Below are 17,372 nucleotides of genomic sequence, written 5' to 3' on the forward strand. Positions count from 1 at the left end.
ATGTCAGAGGCAAAGCTGGCATGAGATGTCAAGGCTTGCACTCAGCCACCCCCAAATCCCTTCTCTGTTAACTACACTCCCAGTCTCCCCACTCTGGGCGCCCTGGTCAACCCAGTGACAATTCCTGCCAAGGCAAGTAAGCTCATCTCCCTCAGAGCAGGGGAAGAGGGCTGGGGAGAAGGCTGCTCGTTTGTTCTGTCCTGCCTCGCTGCTGCTGCCGCCGCCCAGACGGTGCAGTGTGTCCTGGGTTGGAGAGGTCAAGCTTGATACGGGCATTTTCAAAAAGCAGCCATGTTTGAGAACATTCAAACAGAAACCCAAGAAGGAACTCTGCCTCTTCCCCATGGGACCTCTGTCTCTTCTCCCCAGGGACCACATGCGGTTTCTTCTGGGAGAATATGGGGGTATGTGGGTGTGTCCAAAGGGTGGTGGGAGGTTTTCAAAGCAGACAAATTAGCCCTATAAGGAGAATATGAAAGGAGCTGGAATAACCCAGCTGGAGAAGGCATTAGGAAGACCTGAACCTGTTTTAGGGTCCTTGAAGAGTTAGAGGGGATGGGGGGGAGCGAGAGCAGGAAAGCTTTCCGTTAGAGGGGCACTTTCAATCCACACGTATCTCGAGCAGTGCCAGGAACCTGTGTGAACCCGTCTGCTCCCGTCTGTGGCGGACGTGGAGAAGACAGGGGCAAAGGACTGATCGGTCCTAACCTGAATCTGTCTTGGACACACAGAACACAGAGCCACCGTGCTCACCTTTCCCCCCACCCCCCGCCTGCTACAGCCCACCAGATGGACAGCTCTCCATAAGTGCCCATGCCCACAGAGCAGGTATGCCTCTCCATGCACGGCTGGAGACCCTGCCTCAACTCTGGCCGAAGCCCTTTCATTTCCTACTTCTCCAAGGGGACACACTGTCCAGTCATCTCGCCACTGAAGAAATGGCAACGGAGGGAATCCAAAAGGTAACTTGAAGGAATTAGCTCATTCAGGGTATGTGGAGACTCTGGTCAGGCGTAGGAGTTCAGGAGATGGGTTTCAGGCAGCAGGGGGTGGAAGGCTGCAGCAGCTGAGGGGTGCAGGCAGCCACAGGCTCCAGTGGTCGGGGAGTGGGAGGTGAGCCTGGGGGCATCAGGTGAGGGGCAGGAAAGGGATGGAGTTGCAGGGGTGGAGAGGAAGCGGTGGCCGAAGTCACCCTACTTGTCAGCCCACGACTGGCTGCTCTAGGGACAAGCAGTATGTCCTGGCCTGTTCCACAGTGGGGACACCTGCCTGTCCCAGTCCCCACCTTCCCACACTGACCACCCCAGAATTCCTCAAGACATCCCTGCAGTCTTGTTGACCAGCTCTTCTGCTAATGGGTCCCAGTTTGGCAATGTTACAGCCTGGGAGGGAGAGGAGGGTGGAACTCCTGGGGAGGGCGGAGGGTTGAGTGTGCCTTTTAGTCTCCCGGAGTCCCGTCCCTTACTGGACCTGCCATTACATGGGTCATCATCCCTCGGCAGTTACTAGGTCCGGCACCTAGACCCCACCCCCCCGCAGTCCCCAGTCCCTGCGCCCACCCTGTCACAGTGCCTTGAGCTGCTCCCTAGCTTCACCCACCGATGCATGTCTTCCCATCAGTATGGAGCACAAACTTGACATGGCAGCCGCACCGGGGACCCTGCTCTGTGTCATCGCATGTGTGCTGGCAGCCACCGTTACCATAGTTGCAGGTCACTGTGCAGAGAGGGAGACCTGTCAGCCAGCTTTCCCCTTGTGCTTCAGGTCAGCAGGGTGGTTCCTCTTTGTGTCCTTCCACACCTCCCTCCTCCCCCGCCTCTTTCCTCCTGTCCCTGCCCTTTGGCTACTGAGCCGCACCCCCCCCCCCCCCCCCCCCCCCCCCCCGCCGTCCCTCACGCCCCTGCCCTCATAGGTCTCACGTTTACAGTCCCGCTGGTTCTTGGTGAGCTCGAAGCCAGGGCGGCATTCACAGGCAATGCCGCCCTTGGGAGTCTCCCGGCAGATGTGGGCACAGCCGTGGTTCTTGTTCATGCAGTTCATTCCTTCTGCAAAGGGAAGAGGAGAGCCTGGTACTTCTGCTGCACCTGGAGGCCGCGGAGGGGCGGGGCCAGCTGGGGCTAAGGACACTGTGAGGGTCAGCCGAAATCCAGAGCTGCTCAGGATTTAGGAATGACCCAGGAAAATCTAAACCAGGACCTATTTGCTCAAAGAGCTTAAACCGGGATTAGAAACCTAAAGATAAATAGCAATCAGATTGATAAAGCGGGAACTAACTAGCAGAGGTGATTACTATGCCACTTTGTCGGGGAGGCAGAGGGAGACAGGGTTTCTCTGTGTAGCCCTGGCTGTCCTGGAACTCACTCTGTAGACCAGGCTGGCCTCAAACTCAGAGCTCCACCTGCCTCTGCCTGCCGAGTGCTGGGCTTAGAGGTACACACCATCAAGCCTGGCTATGGCACAAATATTAAGTTCCTCCCACAGGCAGGGCTGCTCACTGGGTGATGGGATACAAAGCAGACCAGAACTATTGCCCTGGGGACATCAGATCCCAGTGAAGGAAAGAGCAGGCAGCACACACTCCAGGCTCCCTCTGACAACTTCCTCCATCCAAGCCATGGAAGGGGACAGTGGTGAGGCTGTCCCTGAGAAGTGGCAGCTTACAGATGAATGCCCACCAACAGGGTCCCCATCACAGCCGGCCAGAGAACGCCCCAAAGTGACCTCAGTTCCAGGCAATGACCTGATCCCAGATTTATCCCCTAGATTTTTTTCTAATACAGTGTTGTGTGTGGAGCCCTTAGGCTGTGACTACATTAAGAAATCAGAAGGAATCTAGAGGGTAGGACACAGGGTGTAGAGGAAAAGCGGGGTAGAGAAGCCTGGGGGCCTCCCAGGCCACGGGCTGACCTTCTGGCCGCTGGATGCAGGTATGCTGGTTGTCGCTGAGGAAGAAGCCTTCTCTGCAGTGGCATTCGTAGCTGCCCATCATGTTGACACAGCTCTGTTGACAGCCACCGTTACCCTCAGCACACTCATCCACATCTGTGCAAGACAGGTGATTGGTGGGGCTGCGGTGGCGGCACCAGAGACTGGGCCCAAACACACATGAGCCACCTTAGCAAGCAGTCCCGTACTTGTGAAGAGGAACGCAGATTAGAGCTCAGGTAGGGTGGGGAGCATCCCACATAGCTAGCCTAGGTGAGGACTGGGTCCCTCCCCCACACAGTAGAGACGGAGTCGTCAAACCTGGAGAGACGACAGCTCAGCAATGAGACCCAAGTTCTAGTCCCAGTCCCTACATGGCAGCTAACTGCCTCTAACTCCAGTCCTGGGGGATCTAGTGTCCTCTTCTGGCACCTCAGGCATGTGGTATACAGAACACACATGACTGCACACACAAAATCTCAATAAATCAATAAGAACCCTGGGCCCGAGTGCCGGGGTCAGGAGGGAAGCCAGGGTGCGAGGAACATTGCGGAAGACAAGGATGGAGATTAGTCACACCGGCTGGCAGTGGCGGACCCAGGAGTGGCCCCTAGCTGTGATGACAGCCAGGAACCTGGAAATGGCTCTGTCCGCAGGCAGCAGAATGGCTGTGATGCCGACAATGACGGGAATGACAGCTGAGTCACAAAGTCATCATGAGGCAAGGACCATTCTGTGGACCGGCCACAACCTCCGCCTTCTTCCCCTCCCCCCAGGCCTGGGCTCTTTGCCACAGTTCCTAGCTTTTCTCCTATTTTGGTTTAACAAAACAAAGCCTGGCAGTGTGGTATGGAAGGGTGGGGAAGGTGACCAGGCCACACCCTGAATGGCGGAGGAGGAACAATAGGATGCCACCAAGTCACCAGCCCTAGAGCCAAGCTCACCCTGACAGCTCACTTCTGTAGCTCCATCTCTATGTTGGCTACTGCCATCCTGATTCTCCCTGGGGAAACTGAGGCCCACCACATGGACAATTTTCTCAAGGGTTCCCTAAGAGTTAAAGAGATGGTTGAGGCTTTGAACCCACACCTTACACAGACTGTTGTAACTCTGACCCTCTCAATAAATCAATAAAATCTCTCTCTTTCCTCTCTCTCAATCTCTATGGTTAGTTCTTGGTAAGAAGTGGGGTTAGAAAAACCCAATGGAAGCCAAAAACCTAGAACTGATAATCATAGTTCCATGGATACCCCTATCCTGCACCCGGTGTTTCATTTCCCGACCCTAAGGAGTCTCCAGGTGACAGGGTAGAGAAGGCCCCTTCTACAGTGACAGAGGGGATGGGGAAGACAGCCACTGGGAAGGGTCTGCCAGGGACCTGGGTAGAAGGGTGGCAGCAATGGTCACGTGCCCTTCTGCAGTAAGGGGGGTCGTAGACTATGGGGCATCTGACACCCTAACCCACTGCTCATTCCTTTGCCGATTCTCTCTTCTGCCAGAACCAAAGAGAAAGTTGAGAGAATTTCAAATCTCAAATCTTGCACACTTCAGATTTTTCTCCTTAAGGGGACCTCTCACTTGGTCTGACTAACTCTCAAAAACAACAGACTAAAGCTGAATTCAGTGGCCCAGGGAGCCCATCTGTATTGGAGCTCTTGGGATGAGGGACATCAGGCAGACTGAGGCTCAGAACTGGGTAGGTGAGCTTGAAGACAGGAAGGCTGGAGACAAAACTAGGCACAAAGGAGCAGAGGCTTCCAGAGCCCTGAGGAGAACCATCTGCAGCAGCAACAATGCTCCTGTCCATGGAGTACCCGCTCGTGCTAAAGCTGCACCTGGCTTTTCTACACAGGTTCTCGAGATGATCCACCACCCCCCCCCCCCCCGCCACAAGCAGCCTCTAAGAAGGGTACTAACACACTTTAGGGACGAGAGATCTAAGATTCCCAGAGGCTCAAGGTCCCACAGGTTCTAAGTGACCGACACAGGGCTCGTCTGAAGCTAATTCACCCCCCAGGCACGGAGTTGAGCCCACCATTCTCATCGCCCCTCGAGTACTTTCCTGCCAGCAGCAGCACCCCAGTCCCCGCGTGCCTACCTCACAGGGGGGGGGCTGCCCATGCTCCCCTGAAGGAATTCAGCTCTTTCTGGACCCTTTTCCTCCTCCCCTCCCAAATGAGCGCCGAGCGCCCCTTGCTCACCCAGACAGTTGTGTCCGTCGTGTGCCAGGTGGAATCCGTCATAGCAGGTGCACCGGTAATTTCCAGGGATATTAACACAGTCGTGCACACAGCCCGCATTATCCTCCCGTTCACACTCATCCACGTCTGCGCACAGAGAGAATACAGGCTGGAGATGCTGAAGACCACACACAAACAGCTATGCCGTTTTACTTGCATTTCTTTTTAACTGTGCCATTTTATATAGAGACTTTGAACATTTTTTTAACTGTGGTACTGCTGGGGGGGGTGTCATCCTTGAACCAATACCCCTCAGGTCCTAGCGGGTAACAAAAAGTTACCAACAAGCAGTATCACAGACCTCGTCCACCAAAGCCGCAGCAGTATGCAAGGTCACACTCTGAGAACAATATTCCTAAGCTACTTGGAATTAACCTTTTTAATTATGTCAGAAGATATACTTGTTTGTGAGTGAACTCCCACTGGGGAACGCCGGTCCCATCCCGTGAGCACCATCTGAATGGGATCTTCAGGCCTTAGTTCTAAGCCTGAGGTGTGACACTCCAGACGGCTATGTGGGTAAGAGGCTAGGGAGTGTTCCCGCCAGCTCTCCGGCTCATCTGTGCAATGCTTTGATGCACACCAGGACACTCTGCTCTCTGGGAAGAGGCCCTCCTGGGCCTGTAGAGGCTGCAGGTGTTGGGAACTGTGACGCCGTCCCCCAGGCAACAGCGTTGGTTCCCACTCTCCCGCAGGCGCCCCCCAGTCTCACCTTTGCAATGTTTGCCATCCCCGGTGTAGCCAGACTTGCAGATGCACTTATACGACCGTGGTGTGTTCTGGCAGATGGCATCGATGTGGCAATGGTCAGTCCCTTCCACACACTCATCCACATCTGGCAGGGGCAGAGGAGGACATGTGAGGACCCCACACTGCCCCTCAAGTAAGTTTTGAAGGTGTACTCCCCCAAGTCAGAGTCCCCTCTTAAAGACAGAGCCAGTGCACCCGAGGTCCCCACATTCTCTGGTCCTTTCAGGGAGTCACAATGAACACTTACTGCCTCCAAGATATTCAAACCACAGTCATGGCTCAGCTACTCTGAGACACTCTTCAATTTGCCCAGCACACTCGATGTGTTAGACACAGTGTGAATTAGTTTATTTTTCGTAGCAGCAGGCTTAGAGCAAGGGAGACAGGCATGGAGTCACTGGTCTCCTAAAAGTCCAGTCATTGATAAGTTTTTTTTTTTTAGAAAGGGATGCCTATGGTCTAGCCTGGTCTAGAACTTGTTACATAGCTGAGGGTGGCCTTCAATGCCTGGTCCTCCTGCCTCCCTCTCTCCCAAATGCCGGGACTACAGGTATGAACCACCCTGCCCAGCTGATCACTAGTAAATTAAGGAAGAAAAGGAGCCGGGGCCTCTGTGGGCTCTTCATGTGCCTCACAGTCAACTGTAGAACAGACTTGTCCTTCCGGTACAGCGGCGCACACCCGTGACCCCGGCTCTTGGAAACCGAGGAGGGAGGATCAGGAGTTCTAGGTTAGATAGTGAGACCCTCTCTCAAAAACCTGGACAAAAGATCAAGCCTGCTCCTACTTGTTCAGCATGGGACCAAGCAGCTTTAGAGGAACAGAGTTCCATGGAAGGTTTTCCTTGGCCCCTGAGCTAGCAGCAGAGGGGCCAGGATCTGACAGGTGTTGGCCTGGCCATCTGAAGCTTGGTAAGCACAGTTCTCGGAGTGCTCCCACTTAGCAGGCAGCGCCCCTGCCCTCAGTTCTGGATCTTTTTGCTCCAACGCCAATGCTCCCTCTAATAGGCACGACACTAAAGAAAGAGGCCCCTCCAGAGGGGCAAAAAACAAAGGTGATTAAGAAAGGACCTCTGACTCGGGAGGCAGAGGCAGGCGGATCTCTGTGAGTTCAAGGCCAACCTGGTCTACGAAGCAAGTCTCAGGACAGCCAGGACTGTTACACAGAGAAATTCTGTCTCAAAAAGCCAAAATAAATCAAATAAAGAACCTGGGGGAAGTCAGAGACAATACCAGAGAGCCCAGGCAGCTGAAGTGATGCCGAGGAGGAGGGCTCGTTCAGCGGGAAAGGGCTGTGCTGGGGCAGTCGTTACATTCAGAACACACAGGCCACGTAGCCCAGTCAGATAGACCAGTGAGAGGAAGCAGGCGCAGGAGGGAGCCACGAGACACTGGGCATGAGGAGACCCTCCTCTCAGCAGCTCCCCGCAAAATGCCCAAGGCCCCAAAGTCTGTAGTCGTCAAGTCTGGGCTGGGGCCTGCCAATCCGTAATTTACCAAAGCTTCCAGATGATTCTAATGAGCAACTAGGGTTGAGAGTCCTGTCACAGTCTGAGGAGGAAGAGGCCATGCCCACCTATGAACTAGAGAAAAGTATACAAAGTTCCCAAAGAGTATCTGAATAGACAACCGAGTGGGGCTTGAGAGAGGCGGGTATGACTCCTGAGCTGCCAAGTGGGTTTTGTTAGAATGGAGGCTCTCAGCCCTTGCCAGATCCAGTGAACCCAGCTCAAGGCACGTCCTGGAGTTTCTGACTAAGCAGAGCACACTGCACCGGCAGTTCCTGTAGTTTGTGACACTCTGCTTCCAGAAGCACTGGGGGCAGGGCTGGGGTACCATGGGCTGAGACCTGCAATGAGCACACCTCACACCCTGCCTGCCTCAGCTCCTCTGGCTCCGTTCAGCTCCGCTTGGCTCTGCTCATGACCCCCCAGCCTTCTGTGCCGTTGCTGGCCGTCCCGACAGTCCTGTCTACACTTACTGCCCACCTCACCAGAGCTCAGCAGTCACGAGCCTGCCAGCCTGTCTCCATGGAGTGAAAAGATGAAGATGGAGTTCATAAACCAAGTCCGAGTGGCCTTGTGGACGGCAAGAGGCTGTTGGAGAACCTGTCTGTCTGACTGATATAGTGGATACAGAAGCGAGAACTGTCCCATTGAAGGAAGGTTAACAGGAGCTGAGGCAATCCCGGTTAAGGTCCACTTCTCCCATCTCTGGGAGGCTTTATCCTAAGTTTTCCTTTAACAGACAAGGCTTTACTATATAGCCCAGGCTGACCTCCAGCTCATAATCCCCCTGCTCCAGCCTCCCTAGTGTTGGGATGGCAGGCATGCGGCACACACTTGGCTTCTTTTTCATTTTTGGTCCCGAGACCCTCCCCCCCAAATGGGGATGATGGTGCCTCCTCAAAAGAGGCTGCGAGCAACCATGAGGTTAATTTGTCTGAGTAAGGATGTGGGCAACAGGAAGTGTTAACCAGACTCAGCAAAGAAATTCACTAAAGAAATGGAAACTGTGTAAGGTTGAGAGACATAAAAAGATAATTTTGGGTTGGTAACGCAAGTTAAAAAAAAAAGTGAATTAGGTACAACACTTTTCTCACGGAGATAGGATTACTGGAACATTCTCACCGAGATAGGACTACTGGAACATTTTCTGAACTTGTCAAATGCAAATGGACCAGACATTGTTGATGTACTTATTGCCTGTACAAACTGTATATGGTTGTTATACTTATTGCATATAGTTTTCCTTATATTCGTTATAACCTTTTTTATTTTAGACAAAAAGGGGAAATGTGGTGATATTTTGTTTGTGCTTTAACAAATAAAGCTCACCTGAAGATCAGAGTGTGGAGCTAGCCACACTAGTTAGCCATAGAGGTCAGGCAGTGGTGGCTCACACCTTTTACCCCAGCACTTGTGAGGCAGAGGCAGAGGCAGATAGATCTCTGTGAGTTCAAGGCCACCCTGGGCTACATGAGATTAGTCTAAGAGAGAAACAGAGCCAAACAGTGGTGGCACACCCCAGCACTAGGGAGGTAGAGACAGGAGTGACACGGCTGGGCAGAGAGAGGAATATAAGGAGGGAGGGAACGGGACTCAGGATTCAGTCTGAGGATTGGCAGAGGCAGGACATCCCACTCAGAGGATTTCATAGAGGTAAGAACTAGTAGCTGGCTGCTCTGCTTCTATGATCTTTCGGCTTTTACCCCCTAATAGCCGAGTCCAGGTTTTTATGTAATCATACTAATTAGAATCCACACAAGAAGTCTGAGCTGTGTGAGCCGAGGGATGAGCAGTGGGGGTCCAGCTCTGTTTCGTCCACTGCAAGTAGCCACGAGCCTCATGTGGTTTTCTTCATCGCAGTTCAAAGACAGCTCTTGGGCCCCACCAGCCACCGGCTAAATGTCCACGGGGGCAGCACAACGGGAAACGCCCCAGTAGCACAGAGGTCCACGGACAGCAGAGCCCCAGGGGTTCTGAATGGCGAACCCAGAAACGTGGAGGCTCCTCCAAAGCCCCCCTGTGCAACCATCTCGGTGTTGTCTGTCTCTATCTGCTGGGGCTCAGCTCCGGGTACACCAGGCTCTTCCCTTGGCCTCCCCTGCCGGCTGCCTCAGGCTTTTCTTAGCATCTCCCACTCACAATGCTCACCTGTCTTCAGCTCACGGCTCCACACATCACGTCCCACCCTGGACTATTCCCTCACCACCAACTGACCAGTGCACTGCCCCCCACCTCCTCCTCCTCAGTCATGCTCCAGGCCCACCCTTTCCATCTTTCCATGCCTGGTTCAGAACTGTCCATCAGCTCCTGGGGAGCCCTGGGCCCTGGGTAACTCAACTTGCCCTCCCTTTGGTTCACACTGAGTTGCTCAGCTAACACTCTGAAGTGGTTTGATCTAACATGGTCCATTTCTCCCGTGGCTGGGTGCTTCCTGGAGAAGGGACCATCCAACTGTGGCTGGCATCTTCTGAAGCAAACTGGGCTGAGGTACAGAGCAGGAAACAGGGCCCCCAATCGCACCCTTTTCCCTCTCCTCTGTCAGTTCTTCAGAGCGCCTCAGCGTACCTGGCGGCCCAGAATGTGTCCTTTCAGGGACCTCTGTGGCACGCGTGGGCAGCCTCAGCTTTGGTCCATCTTCCTAGGGCACAGCTGTTTACCAGCTGCAAGCCAAGTGATGCTCTTGGGCGTGGGTTGGTTTAGACTGCTGGTTCTTGGTTCAGGCTGCACACTGGAATCAGGGTACCTCTAAAGACCCAGGGTTGTCTAGACCCACCATATCAGGACCTCCTGGGCAGGTCTGGGAATATCTTTTTCAACTCATGTAAATAAATGATTTGCCTGAGCTGGGAGACACTTTGCCAGAGGAGCACCATGACGGACTGACTCAAGGTTCTAGACTGACTGTAGCAGTGCAGGTTCTAGACGGGCGCTGTAGCGGGCCCAGTGCAGGTCCTAGACCAACATGGTAGCAGCCCCAGTGCAGGCTCTAGATCAATACTGTGCCGGTCCCGGTGCAGGTTCTAGACTGGTACTGCGGCTATCCCAGTATGGGTCCTAGACTGGTGCCATGCAGTCCCAGTGCGGGTTCTAGACTGGTACTGCGGCGGTCCCAGTGCAGGCTTGGCCTGTGCTTGTGTCGTCCTGAGTCAACCTCTGAGCACGAGTTCTCTCCCCTGTGCACCAGTCACAGCACCATCTTGGGGGCTGCTCCCAGCATCAAACGAACCAATACCCAGCACGTGCTACAGTATGGACATACATGAGTGCTTAAGAAAAGCTTGCTGTCATTATTCACCCCTCAAGTATGCTCTTGGATGCTTGCTCCATGTTAACTTGGTGCCGTGAGTTCCTGAAGGCCATGACTTCTGACCCTTTGGACCCATGGCACTGCTGGCAGAGCTGTGCGTACCTGACCACTCAGCAAATGGCCGCTAGGTACCACCAGGGCAGTGTGCCAGGTGCCTAGGGCTCAGCAGTGAATGAGACAGAGTAACAGTGGAGTGGAGGTACTTCGTAGGTCTCTGCTAATCAGATGATTGGAGGAGGCCATTCCCTGTGGCATACCCCAGAAGGAAGCCTGCTTCTTTACTTTTCTGGAAAGAGGGGTGTCCTAGGGAGTTTATTCTGGGGAGGAGAGAGCTGGGGAGATAGCTCAGTGTGGAAAGCACTGGCCGTGTGAAATTGAGGACCTGAGCCAGGAGCCCCAGAACTCCTGGAAAGCCAGATCCAGCAGTGTGCCTCTCTAATCCTGTGCCACCTGCAGCAAAACGGGAGGCAGAGGCAGGAGAATCCCCAGATGGCAAGCCAGCTGGTGCACAATGACACTGTGTCAAACAAGGTGGACGGTGAGAAGGACCCCAGAGGTTGTTCTCTGACCTCCACACGTGTGCCATGGCAGTGTGCCTGCACACGCACACATGGAGAGTTTTTTTAGAGTCCCCAAAGACAGTGCGCTGAGGCCGGGAGGATACAGTGGATGTAGGCTCTTGGGCTCCTTTGTTACCTTCCCGGGCAGCTGCAGGCATGTCTTATTTAATGGATGGGGAACCGCCTAATGTGGTTACCCTGGGGAAGAACCAATAGCCAGTGTAGAGACAGAACTCTGTCCCGCCCCCGAAAGCCTTCAAAAGTACTTGAGAGATGGGTCTCTGCCTCCCCTGGCCCCAAGGCAGCACTCAGCTTGAAGCAAGCAACCAAACAGAGCCCGAGATGGATTGGAAGTGAACTGGCTGGTGGTCAAAAGCCAGCCTCTGGATGCTCCATGGCAGAAGAGGAAACCAGGATAGACAGGGAGCAGACAGACACCCAGGGAAGGAGAGGGTGGGCGGGCAGGCAGGCGCAGTGGTGGGCAGGTGTTGCCAGCCTTGGGATTCACTTCTCTGGGGCCAAGCAGCTGGTTAGAAACAAAAACAAACACCAGGGATACAGGTTCCTGCTGTTAACAGCTTCAAACCGCCAGAGGAAAACTCCAAATAAATATAATTAGAAACTTGTAAAAAGCGTCCTCTCTCTAAACCTGCCCCCCCAGGGTCTACCCTTTAACATCCCATCCTCCCACGACCCCCCTCCACTGACGCCCACATAGCCTGACGCTGGACCTCACCCAGGGATTCCTTATCCTGCATCTTCTACGGGTCAGCAACCATGTCCTCAGTTTGCCACTGTCCATAACCGCAACCAGACAGTCGTGGGCACAAAGCTCTGAAATTCAAAGCCCATAGCTCTCTGGGGTTATGGTTTGTCACAGGAGAAAACCATTGGCAAACCAAAGTCCCCGGCAGCCTGATCAGGAAGGGGGTGGGGGTACCCCACTTCTGAAACGCATCCAGCTCCAAGTCCAGAGCGAGCCCTTGGTCTGAGGAGGGCAGGGCTCGGGGATTGGTAGGGGTCAGTCTTGGCACCACAGTGCGCACATACACAGAAGCGTGTCCGTGGGCTTCTGGGGCTGGTTTCTAGGCTAGCTGCTCGCCTGACACAGGACTACCCTTCTTGGGAAACTGAGGTGGGGGAAGAAAGGAAAGGTACCAAATGGCCCGACTTCCAACCGGCAGAATGGAACACAGTCCAGGTGGAGAGGGTACTGAAGCTTCGGATATGAATGGGTTCAGCAAAATGGGCAGAACCCGAGTTCCCAGCCAGCGGGCTTGAGTTTGGGAGAGCTCATACCTCCTCTTCCACCCACCTAGTGCCACCTGAGTCAGGCAGAACGCAGGCTGGCAGGGAAGAGAGTGGCTAGTCTGCAGACAGAGAGTCAGTGTCCCTCCTTTGCCCAGGTGAGTAGCCCATTCATCCCCTCCACATGGCCCTGCGCTGGCTGTTTTCACCTCTCCCCTGAGCTCCAGCAGTCCAGTGCTTCCCAGACTCCTGTCTCCCCAGGTCTGGGCCTCCCGTAAGCACTGCCAGCCTCAGAGCGGCTCCGCAGTTTCCAGCCCTGACAGGAACTCTTTCTTAGTGAGCGGTCATGTGCTAGGGGTACAGAGGCCCACACCCGCACACCGAAGCAGGCAGCAGAGACCAGGGTGGGATCTGGCAGCAAGTTCCTCCACCTCCACCATCTTCTCCAGAGGATCTGAAGCCACGCGTTCCCCTCCCCCACCCTCGGTTCAAGGCATTGGACCAAGCCATTCTACTTTCCTTCTCCAACTAAAACAAAACGCACATCGCCTACCTCCTCCCCCTCACCGGAGTGCCACACACACGTGTGCTCACACACACACACGCACACACACATGTGCTCACACACGCACACACGCACACACATGTGCTCACACACACGCGTGCACACGCACACACATGTGCTCACAAACGCACGCGCACGCGCACACACATGTGCTCACACACACGCGCACACACACACATGTGCTCACACACACACGCACACGGACACACACACATGTGCTCACACACACACACGCACACACACACACACACAGAGTCATGCACATGCATGTTCACACACCCCAGTGAATGCACACCTCACATTCCCAACCTCACACCCGGCCTGTCTCCATTCACAACAGGTCCTAGCCACTCACATCGCAAACCGGTTCTCATGCTCTCAGATTCCAGAAGGTTCCAGAAAGCAGTCTCATCTGAGACCTGTAAGGGTTGGGACTCCTAGGTCTTTGTAGTCCACTCTCTCCCATTCCACCCTACAGAGACTCGGGTGTGTGTGTGTGGGGGGTGGAGAACAAAATTTATATCCTCCTAGCCCCAGGCTTTCCCCACACCTATGACACTCCACCAGAAAGCCACAGAAAGAGGTCAAAGGGACTTCTGAGGACTTCCTAAAAGTGGGGATGAGCTTAGGGAAACTGATAAAACAACAGGATCTAAGAGTGGGGTCTGTCTGTCTGTCTGTCTGTCTGCTCTCTCCAGTAGGGCCTCGATGGGGCACAAGCAACGGCGGCTGCCTGAGGAGCCACCCTCACCCGCTGACACGGTTATGGTTTTCATTTCATATTTTGGAGGGAGGGGCTAGGAGGAACAGTCCCCTCACTGTAGGAGCTGGCCACAGGAGCCGAGGGAAGCCGGGAGGAGAGGAAACAGCCACATTAAAGAGAAAGAGAGGGTGGGGGAAAGGAGAGAGACACATACACCCAGACAGAGACCCAGAGACAGAGAGACACTGTTCCCACCAGATGAACACGCTCACTCTCAGGGATGCCGTGGCTTTAAATGGCTGACTTTCTCAGTCTCCATCCCCAGCAAGGAAAGAAAACTACCAGGTAAACTAAATGGCCAACCTGGCTGTCCCAGAGCCGGAGCCGGAGCCGGCCTGGGGGCTGGACCAGTCCCCCTGGAGGCCCTGAGACCTTTTCATTCAGCTGCAACCTGAGCCCTAAGTGGGGATTAGGTCTTTTTAGCCATGGCTGTCCTCCCACCTCTACCCCACCCCCACCCCTCAAAAAAAGCAAAGCAAATTAATGCTTTTAAGTTTACAATTATCTTGGTTATCCAGTCTGTCTACTTTAAGACACACAGACAGGTACTTGAGAACCACTCAAAACCGTGTACCCAGCAAGCTCACTCATTCCCAGTCCCACTAGCTGACCCGCCCACTCATCCACAGGGACAAAACGTTCAGCAATCCCCGACTGGGGCTAGGTCCCAGAGGACACAGACGGCCAGTGGTGGACCGCGGTGCTGGAGTTGGAGTTCCCTCTCGCTTCCTCCCTCCCTCCTTTATTCTTAAGCTCCTGTCCCAGTTCCATCCTCGTCCCATCACATGGCTTTGATGCTCCCAGGGACACAGATGTCCCCAGAAGTGCAGCAGTTCTTTTCAAGATGCTTGCTGAGGGTGTTTCCGATTTACAGACCCTCTAGAGTTCCACTGAGGAGCACGTGGCATCAAAGGCGACTTCCCAGCCCTGATGATAGATGGGAGATATGCCGAGAGAGCAAGGGAGGCCTCCCGGAGCTCACAGCATCACGGGTAAGCCTGTAAGGCTCAGACCAAAGAGTTCTCACCCTGCCTGCAAGCATCTACCTACAAATCTGAGTCCAAGCACAGCTCTGTTTTCCAGCAAACCTGTTGTTAGGCAACCTTTGATGGACAGGGTTTCACAGATTTCCTGGATGGTAGGGTTAATGAGAGGTTCCAGCCTAGTCTCAGCCAGACTCAGAAATCCTACGGGGGGGAGGGGGCAGATGCCAAGTTACCGCAGCCTCACCAGGGCAGGTGGCTGGCGCTCAGGACTGAGATAAGCAGGGGCCTTGAGGGTACTGCCTCCTGCTGAGTGTCCCCCAGCACCCAGTGGGGTGTCCAATAAAAGAAGGTACCCGAGGTACCCTGGAAATATCCTGACTTCTATCCCTTGAGAGCCTTGGTTTCCCTGCACACCTGTCCCATTTAGGGGTCTCCAGCTGCACCTGGAGCCCCTTTAATAGCTGTTTCTCCTCTTGTCCCCCCCAACTCTGCAGACACTGGCTCCAACTTGAAAGAGGCCCTTATCTTGTCTCTAGATTACTGCACGAAATCTGTTCCTTCCTCAGACTAAACTCCCTAGCTAATTCCATGTTATGAGTAAGTCAGCGTGCACTACAAAAGCCAGCTTTGTTTACGAAAACACACAAGCAAATCCAGAGTGGGGAGAGGGGCTGTTCCAGGCAGCGGGCTGTCTGGAACCAAGGCTGCAGAAGAAGCAGTTTGGGGCTGGAAGGAGCGTGGGGTGGGGTCTGGTACTTGACAGCGGAGGGTCTCCCGTGTTTGGTTATGTTAATGGACAGGTTGGAGGGGGCAAGGGTAGAGACCGTGTTTTGGGGGAGGCGGGAGGTGTTGACTTAGCACCTTCTAGGAACACAGTGAAAGCGGGTGGCATACAACAGCTTAGGACTCCAGGGCTCAGGCCCCTCCACACAGCGACCTGACTGCCAGACACTCAGACTTCCCCAACTCCCAAGTTCAACTTTCCTCCTGGCTCAGACACCTCCTCATCTCTGGCTGACTTCAGGAGCCCCTGGGACAATAGGCAGAATCTACCTCCCGGGCAAAATCTTGCTAAGAGGAATTTTCTTTTTGTCCATATAAATCTCTTTTGGGTGAGGACAACGTGGGGGGAGGGGTGTAGCAGGTCAATGGGGGAGGGGAGGCTGTCCCCAGAGAGCTGTGGGACACCAGCCTGGTTTCTGCTAGCGCAGCCTTGGGACTGGTTGGGCAGTGAGCTCGGGGTCAGGGACCGGGGCAGGAGGGCCTCCCAGTCTCTCTCTAATTCCTAGAGGGAATCTGTCAGAGCTCCCAGCCTGGAATTTTACTTTGTTATTTTAATGCAATTCTGACCTGGATTTAAATGGAATTGGAAACCCCAGGCCTTAATAAATAAATATTATGATAAGAAATGAAAGCCATGCGAGACGAAAGAGATTTCCCCCCCAAAAGACAGAAACGCAACGTGCGTGCCAGAAGCCAGTCACAGACATTTTCTCCTTCTGCCCCCTACCATCCCGTGACAGGCAGTCGGTTTCACCGCGAAAGAGCCTGTTTTTCTTTAACATCTTTAGACTTGATAAGACAGCAACTTTGAAATTTCGGCCTGTCTGCGTGCGGGGAGGGGGTGAGGGTACGAAGTTGTGCGGCACGGCTAAAAACTTCTCTAGGTCTCAAGCCCCCGAGTGAAGTCCCTGGCAATGTTTGAGAGAAGATTCTCTAACCTCGGCGGAAGATGCTAGAGGTGGCAGAGAAGCCGGCAGAAGTGCATGCTCCCTGCTGCCGGCCGCCCCCAGGCTCCTCCAAGCGCTTCGCTAGGCGCGTAGCGCCCAGAGGTCTGGCCCTGGCAGGAGAGTCCGGGACACAAGGCCGGGTCCTGACAGCCACGCACTTCCAGGCACCTGCCCTGACTCGGGCCCCGTCATCCCGCAGCCCCGCAGCCCCGCAGCCCCGCGCCGCGCCTCCCTTACCTTGCGCAGCTTTGCCATGCTGGGCGGCGCGCGCGTGGACCAGCAGGACGAGCAGGCAGAACCCGGGGACGCGCCCCGAGCCCATGGCCTGGAGCTCCGCGCGGCGGGGCCGCGGGGGTGTCGCAGCCCCGGAGAGGGCGCGAGGCAGAGGGGGAGGGGACTGGAGGGCGCCCCGCGGGGGCTCCGGGCTGGGCGTGCGGAGCGCGCGGTGGGGAGCGCGGCCAGGCGCTGGGCGGCGGCCCGAGGGGCGGCCCGGGCTGTCGCACCCGACGCCCAGCTTCGCCTGCGGGGAGCTGGAGCTGGAGAGCGAGCGCGGAGCAGGAGCCGGAGCTGGGACCTGAGAAAGGGGAGGGGAGACGTAGCGCCTAAACACGCCCTTTCTGCCTCTTTCTTCCTCTCTTGCTTTCTCGTCTCCCGGGCTCCGTCTGTTTTTCTTCGCTTTTCTCCTCCTCCTCCTCTTTCTCCTCCTCTCCTTGCTCCTTTTCGTTTTCTTCCTCCTCCCCTTCCCACTGCCCCTCCTGCTTCTCTTCTCCGTCCTCCTCCTCCACCTCCTT

General features: G+C 54.8%; 1 protein-coding gene across 2 annotated transcripts in view; it reads right to left on the bottom strand.

Annotated features, from left to right (window-relative positions):
• Nucleotides 1–17,015, bottom strand: part of Scube3 (signal peptide, CUB domain and EGF like domain containing 3) — a 35,430-nt gene extending 18,415 nt beyond the window's left edge. For both annotated transcript variants that reach the window (XM_026785712.1, XM_026785711.1), the window contains exons 1-6: nt 16,819–17,015; nt 5,878–6,000; nt 5,127–5,252; nt 2,908–3,042; nt 1,920–2,045; nt 1,600–1,716 (exon numbers count right to left, since the gene is read on the bottom strand). In XM_026785712.1, coding sequence (XP_026641513.1) covers nt 1,600–1,716; nt 1,920–2,045; nt 2,908–3,042; nt 5,127–5,252; nt 5,878–6,000; nt 16,819–16,903 — 712 coding nt within the window. In that variant the 5' untranslated portion in view covers nt 16,904–17,015. The remainder of the gene's footprint in view (nt 1–1,599; nt 1,717–1,919; nt 2,046–2,907; nt 3,043–5,126; nt 5,253–5,877; nt 6,001–16,818) is intronic.
• Nucleotides 17,016–17,372: the final 357 nt, after the last annotated feature.

The sequence above is a fragment of the Microtus ochrogaster genome, linkage group LG2 (assembly GCF_000317375.1).
Source record: "Microtus ochrogaster isolate Prairie Vole_2 linkage group LG2, MicOch1.0, whole genome shotgun sequence".
Taxonomy (NCBI): domain Eukaryota; kingdom Metazoa; phylum Chordata; class Mammalia; order Rodentia; family Cricetidae; genus Microtus; species Microtus ochrogaster.